We start from the raw sequence: 6,418 nt of genomic DNA on the forward strand, positions 1-6,418 counted from the left end.
ATCACATAAGGCATGGACAATACAAACGGAGTCACATTAATCATAGTATAAGACTCACGGGCATGCTTGACACCAACGTATAGATACTCGTCACCATGCCTATATGTCGTACTTAATAATTAACACATAGCAAATAGGACATAACTCCAAATACCTCAAGCTAAGGTTAGACCAAACACTTACCTCGATGCCACAACACAATTCAAGCCTCAACTACCGCTTTACCTCTTGATTCCACCATCAATTTGCTCGTATATAGCCACAAGTTACTTAACTATATTAATAAGTGCTAAATGAATCAATTCCAATGTATGAAAATAGGTTTTCTAAAGTTTTTCCCAAAAAAATCAAAAATTGACCCCGAGGCCACATGGTCAAAACCTGAGGTTCAAACCAAAATCCGATTACCCATTCACCCACGAACCCAAATATATAATTTGTTTTGAAATCGGACCTCAAATCGAGGTCCAAACTCCCAAAATTTGAAAAACCTAAGTTCTACCCAAAACACCCAATTTTCCCCATGAAAACCCTTGATTTTGAGTTGAATTCATGTGATAAGATATTAAAGATTGAAGAAAACGAGTTAAAAATGACTTACAATCGATTTGGAGAAGAACTTTTCTTTGGAAAATCGCCCAAAAGAGTTTATGTTTTGAAAGAGTTTGAAAAATGAAAGATTTTTGGCTAAGTCATGAATTTGCAGGTCGCAGATGTCGCAATTGCGACCAGGGTTCGCAATTGTGAACCCTTCAGAAACCTGCTAACTTCGCAAATGCGAAGATTTTGTCGCCCGAAGGAAATCCGGTCCACTTCGCATTTGTGATGGACCTTTTTCATTTGCAATGTCGCATTTGCGACCAAGGCAGCCCAGGTCTTCTTCGTATTTGCGATAGATATTCGCATTGCGAAGCCTGCAGACCTGCAACATACCAGCTGAAAACCTGCAACATACCAGCTGAAAACCTGCAACTTCCTAAGTTCAATTCCACTCTGTGGCCTATCCAAAACTCACCCGAGCCCTCGGGGCTCCAAACCAATCATGCACACTAACCTAAAAATATCATACGTACTTGCTCGTGCAATCAATTCATCAAAATAATATCAACAACTATGAATTAAACCCCAAATTCATGAGATCATTCAAGAACACCAAAATTTTCAATTTTCTCATCATTAAGTCTGTTTTGTACCAAACCAATACCGATCTTTACCAAATCTTATAGATTCAACCTAATTATTATTTCAAACTTGTATCGAGCTTCAGAACCAAAATACAGGCCCGATACCATCAATTTCAAACATATTTCATTTCCAAAAACTCATATATATTCCAGAAAATAATTTTCTTTAAAAATTTATTTCTCGGGCTTGGGACCTCGAAATTCGATTCCGGGCATACGTCCAAGTCCCATATTTTCTACGGACCCTCCGGGACTGTCAAATCACGGGTCCGAGTCCGGGTCCGTTTACCCGAAATATTGACCGAAGTCAACTTAAATTTATTTTTAAAGCAAAATTCACCATTTTCACAGATTTTTACAGAATGGTTTTCCGGATACATGTCCGGATTGTGCACGCAAATTGAGGTGAGACAAAAAGGAGGTTTTAAGGCCTCGGAATACAGAATGTATTTCTAAAACAAGTGATGACCTTTTTGAGTATTAATTATTTATTTGCTTTATTTTATCATTTAAATTAATTCAAAGTATAAAATTCTCTCACACTATCTTTATCCTCCTCTTTCTAAATTATTTTTCCTAGTAAGTATGATATTTTATTTAATTTTTTCATTTAGTGACAAAAATACAAGTGCATTTGATCAAACTATATAATACTTCACCAAAATATTACGGTATTTTTATTATTAAACTTCTAGTAATTATTATTTTTGTTGAAGGTTTTAGCCTTTAAAAAATTTATTTTTATTGTGTACTTGTTTAAAATTCAGAAAACTTAGTCTAAAACAGATACTTTGGATTATCCATTATGAAATAAATAAATTATTAAATATATCTACATTCTGAACTTTAGGTTAAAACCTTAAAATATATTCTTTAACTCATTAAAAAGTATTGAATTTTTAAAATAAATTAAAATTGCACATTAGATTACGGTAGGATATATTCTTCTCACACGATATTAGAAAAAGAATCCAAATACTATTGATATCAAAATTCTTTACTTTCCAAATAAAAAAATTTAGTTAGAAAATATTATTACAGTGATTGAACTTTATTTTTTTTTTAAAGAATTCTTATTTCAATTTAATTTCAATAAATGAAATTCCATATATAGTTCTTAAGTGATATTTTCTTTTTGGATAATCTCCCACAAACTCTTTAAGATTGCCAAATGATTTTATAATAGTTTGCCACTTGGCTTAACCATAATGCAAACTTTCTTGCTTTAATATGTATGTATATGTATATGTATATGTGTGTGTGTATATATATATATATATATATATATATATATATATATATATATATATATATATATATATATATAACTAAAATAGTCAAATATAGAATAAAGTTACCATATGCTATTGACATTTATTAGCTTGTCACTTGGCTTAAAAAGAATTTCATTTTATTTAAATTTAGCTACAGTATTTCAAAGAACTATACTTATAGAATTTTAAATGTGAAAGAGTTTTATAGTTATATGGAGTAGTTTTTTTTTTTGCTAGAGGCGAAGTAGTATTTAAATAATTATAAAATATAACAAAAGTTCCTAACATGATTGCATATGATCATTAATCGAATTAAGTATGATAACATGATAAAAAAAAATTATTTTTAATTTAAATTCGAATTTTAGAACTTTATCTATAAATTCAAATTATCTTTTAATTCAAATTCTGTATATATATATTATGATAACTAAAATAGTCAAATATAGAATAAAGTTACCATATACTATTGACATTTATTAGCTTGTCACTTGGCTTAACCATAATGTCAAATATATATGGTAACTTTCTTGCTTTAATATATATTGATAGATATAAATATAGATATAGATTTCAATAAATGGAATTTCATATATAGTTCTTAAGTGATATTTCCTTATTTGACAATCTCCCACAAACTCTTTGAGATTGCCAAGTGGCTTTATAGTAGCTTGTTATTTGGCTTAACCACAATGCAAACTTTCTTGTTTTAGAATATATATAGATTTTGAGAGATTGTCAAAATAATTTGTTAATTACCGGTAATTTATAATGTTAGTTTTCTATTGTTAGTTTGTTAAAAATTGTGTCTAGTTTTCAAAACTAAAATGTATCGAGTCTACTTTAACTAGTATAGTGACCAGAATGTCAACTTTGTCGTGGATTTCTAATCAAATATCATTACAATACAATACTAATATATTAAATTAAACCACATGGCAAAGTATCTATCAATTGATATATGGTGACGGCTTTATTGAAAGGGAAAAAAAGAGTACTCCTCCCAGGAAGATACATAAAATATTAAAAAAAGGAGAAAACACTGTATATTTCAAAGATCAGAAATCGTCAAAATCTGCGGGTACGATATATTTCCATTAAATGAAGCTGATTTCTATTTCCCTTCATCTTCGTCTCTTCTTGATTTACATCTCCTTTGCTATTAATGTGGAAATATCAGCATACCAAAACTAAATTGCAGTAAGCCAAATTCAAGATTTGAGTTCATCAAACAGTTACTATGAAGTTTCCTTTTCCATTTACCAGTTGTTTTAGTTCCTCATCTGGTACAATGGATGCCAACCAAATTATCCCATATGGTACGTAACTTCTCAAATCCTCCTCTTTAACTTCTTTATCATTTTTTACGGTCTTGATAATATTATTCCCACCGAAGGGAGCCTCGGAGAAACGATTAAGTTATCTTCGTATGACATATAGGTCACTAGTTCGAGTAGTGGAAGCAGCCATTAATGCTTGCATTAGGGTAGACTGTCTGCATCTCACACCCCTTGATTCGGCCTTTCCTTGAACCCTACATGAACGCAGGATGCCTCATATCCCGGGCTGCCTTTTTGTCGTATAATATTATTCCTATTACTTAAGGATATAAATTCTACTAACAGGTGGACAAAGAGCTCAGAAGTTTTCAGTGTTCACTTACAAAGAATTGAAGGCTGCAACTCATGGATTCAGAGTTTCAAGTAGAATTGGAGAGGGAGGATTTGGTTCTGTTTACAAGGTGGGTTTCTTTGAATTGAAACGGTTTTAAATGAAACAACATGAACAATGAGGATTCATATAGCCAATTCCAGCTAGAGCGAGGGATGGCCATTTTTTTCCTGACTGCATTCGATGCTGATGTTCATTTGGTTTTTTTTCTTGAAAAGGGTCGGCTTGAAGATGGAAGCATTGTGGCTGTAAAGGTTCTATCAATTGAATTAGAAACATTGCGAGGTGAAAGAGAATTTATTTCAGAAATAGCTGCATTGTCTGATATCAGACATGAAAATCTTGTCATTCTCAGAGGATATTGTGTGGATGGAACCAACAGATTCTTAGTCTATGATTACATGGAAAACAATAGTCTAACACAATCTTTTCTAGGTAAATTTTTAAGCATTTAAGTTATATACACTGTTACCGTGAAAGAAATTAAATGCGATCAGGTTACTCAAAGGATATCTACAAGTTAGCCTCTTTAAAATTTGGTATATGTAATCTTGATAATAATACAGGTTACCTGCTACAACAAATAATTAAAGATGGCATGATAGTTTAAATATTTCTTACACTAACGGCGTATATAACTGAACGCATTCTTTAATATCTCTATCATATTAAATTTTGGAGGAATGTTATCACAATGAGTTGGCTTAAATTGATTGTTTTGACCAGCAGGGGAAGAGCAAAACAGAAGTAAATTCACATGGGAACTAAGAAGAGAAATTTCAAAAGGAATAGCAAAGGGACTTTCATATCTTCACGAAGAAGTGAATCCTCACATTGTACATAGAGATATTAAGGCCAGCAATATACTTCTTGATCAGAATTTTACACCAAAAATTGCTGATTTTGGTTTATCTAGGCTATTCCCAGAAAAAACTTCCCACATTACTACCCGAGTTGCCGGAACATTGTAAGTTCAAAGTACATTTTGGATTCCATATTTGAGTGTTTATTGTTGATCATGTTGTTAGTTTCTTGACTTAATTACCTTATGCCTAAAGAGGCTATCTTTCTCCAGAATACGCCATTAGTGGACATTTAACTCGGAAATCAGATGTTTATAGCTTTGGAGTCTTATTGCTAGAAATAGTCAGCGGTTGCCCTGTAATTGCTTTTGACATTGAGAGAGGAGAACATTTCCTAGTTAACAAGGTAATCATATTTCGTAATGTTTAATTTCTATACATTAACAATGTTAAAAAGAATTTATATTATCAGGTCATCTAAAAGGTAATTAGTGGCAATAAGTGGAATTAGAACTTGAAAAATAAGACAAGTATCCTTCTATAGCATAATCTCACTAGTGTATTTATTTCAGGCATGGGAAATGTACAATAGTGGCAAATTATTAGAGCTAGTAGACCCTGTGTTAAATGGAGAATTTTGTGGCGATGAAGCTGTCCGATTCTTGAAGATTGGCCTGCTCTGTGTGCAAGAAATCGCCAGTCTCCGCCCCAAAATGTCTGCAGTCATAAAGATGTTGAGCAGTTCCAATTATATGGAATTAGAGGACATAAAGATTACTCAGCCTGGAATTCTTGCTGATCTGAAAGATGTTAAGATAGGTCAAAAGCAATCTTCTAACAGCTTTTTCTCCAATGCTGTAGCTATAGCTAGAAAGTGTTGGTACAAAGTGTATATTTCAAACACAAAAACTTGGCCTACTGTTTTTGAGAAGATATAAATCAATGAGGCTTTGAATATGTGACCAGCAGGTTACGGGTTCGATACGTGAAAATAGCCTTTTGTAAAAATACAAGATAAGGTTGTGTGCAATAAACCCTTATGATGTGGCTCTTCTCCGGACCCCGCGCATAGCAAGAGTTTTAGTGCACCGAGCTGCCTCTTGAGGCTTTGAAGAGACTGAAATGAAAATGCTCTGAACAAATGTAGCTTAGAGTAGGTCTTTCTTCTGACTTCTTTCTTTTTTAACCTTTATTTGAATATTTAGTTCCATAAGCTGCAGATATTATCCTTGGGTAACAAACAAGGATAACAAATTTTTGGATTTGAGGGACCAAATAAATTTTTTCTTCAATTAATTATAACTTTTTCTAACACTATTTAAATATTTATAACTGTAAAACAGTTGTGGTATTTAATGTTCTTCTTTATGACGTCAGAAAATATGTAAATTTTATTTGAAGGCTTAATATATATTTCTGCCCCTCTCTTTGAACTCACGAATCGATATCACTTTAACGCTACTGGTGACTTGTTGTACATCTCAAC

The 6,418-nt window shown here is 32.2% G+C and overlaps 1 protein-coding gene across 2 annotated transcripts; it reads left to right on the plus strand.

Annotated features, from left to right (window-relative positions):
- The first annotated feature begins 3,554 nt into the window (after positions 1-3,554).
- LOC104228419 (putative serine/threonine-protein kinase) lies at positions 3,555-6,194 on the plus strand. Of its 2 annotated transcripts, none has more exons than XM_009780884.2 (6): positions 3,555-3,777; positions 4,084-4,199; positions 4,348-4,564; positions 4,856-5,096; positions 5,188-5,338; positions 5,505-6,194. In XM_009780884.2, the coding sequence occupies exons 1-6, from the start codon at positions 3,699-3,701 to the stop codon at positions 5,868-5,870; spliced, it is 1,170 nt and encodes a 389-aa protein (XP_009779186.1). In that variant the 5' UTR covers positions 3,555-3,698; the 3' UTR covers positions 5,871-6,194. The 2 variants fall into 2 exon arrangements, with proteins under 2 accessions (XP_009779186.1, XP_009779187.1); XM_009780885.2 differs by having other exon boundaries at positions 4,859-5,096.
- Positions 6,195-6,418: the final 224 nt, after the last annotated feature.

This window comes from Nicotiana sylvestris, chromosome 12, assembly GCF_000393655.2.
Source record: "Nicotiana sylvestris chromosome 12, ASM39365v2, whole genome shotgun sequence".
Lineage (NCBI taxonomy): Eukaryota > Viridiplantae > Streptophyta > Magnoliopsida > Solanales > Solanaceae > Nicotiana > Nicotiana sylvestris.

Coding starts and splice junctions, on each gene's coding strand:
- LOC104228419 (XM_009780884.2), top strand. CDS start 3,699: ATGAAGTTTCCTTTTCCATTTACCAGTTGTTTTAGTTCCTCATCTGGT. Junction 4,200..4,347: donor GATTTGGTTCTGTTTACAAG/GTGGGTTTCTTT, acceptor TTTCTTGAAAAG/GGTCGGCTTGAAGATGGAAG. Junction 5,339..5,504: donor AACATTTCCTAGTTAACAAG/GTAATCATATTT, acceptor TATTTATTTCAG/GCATGGGAAATGTACAATAG.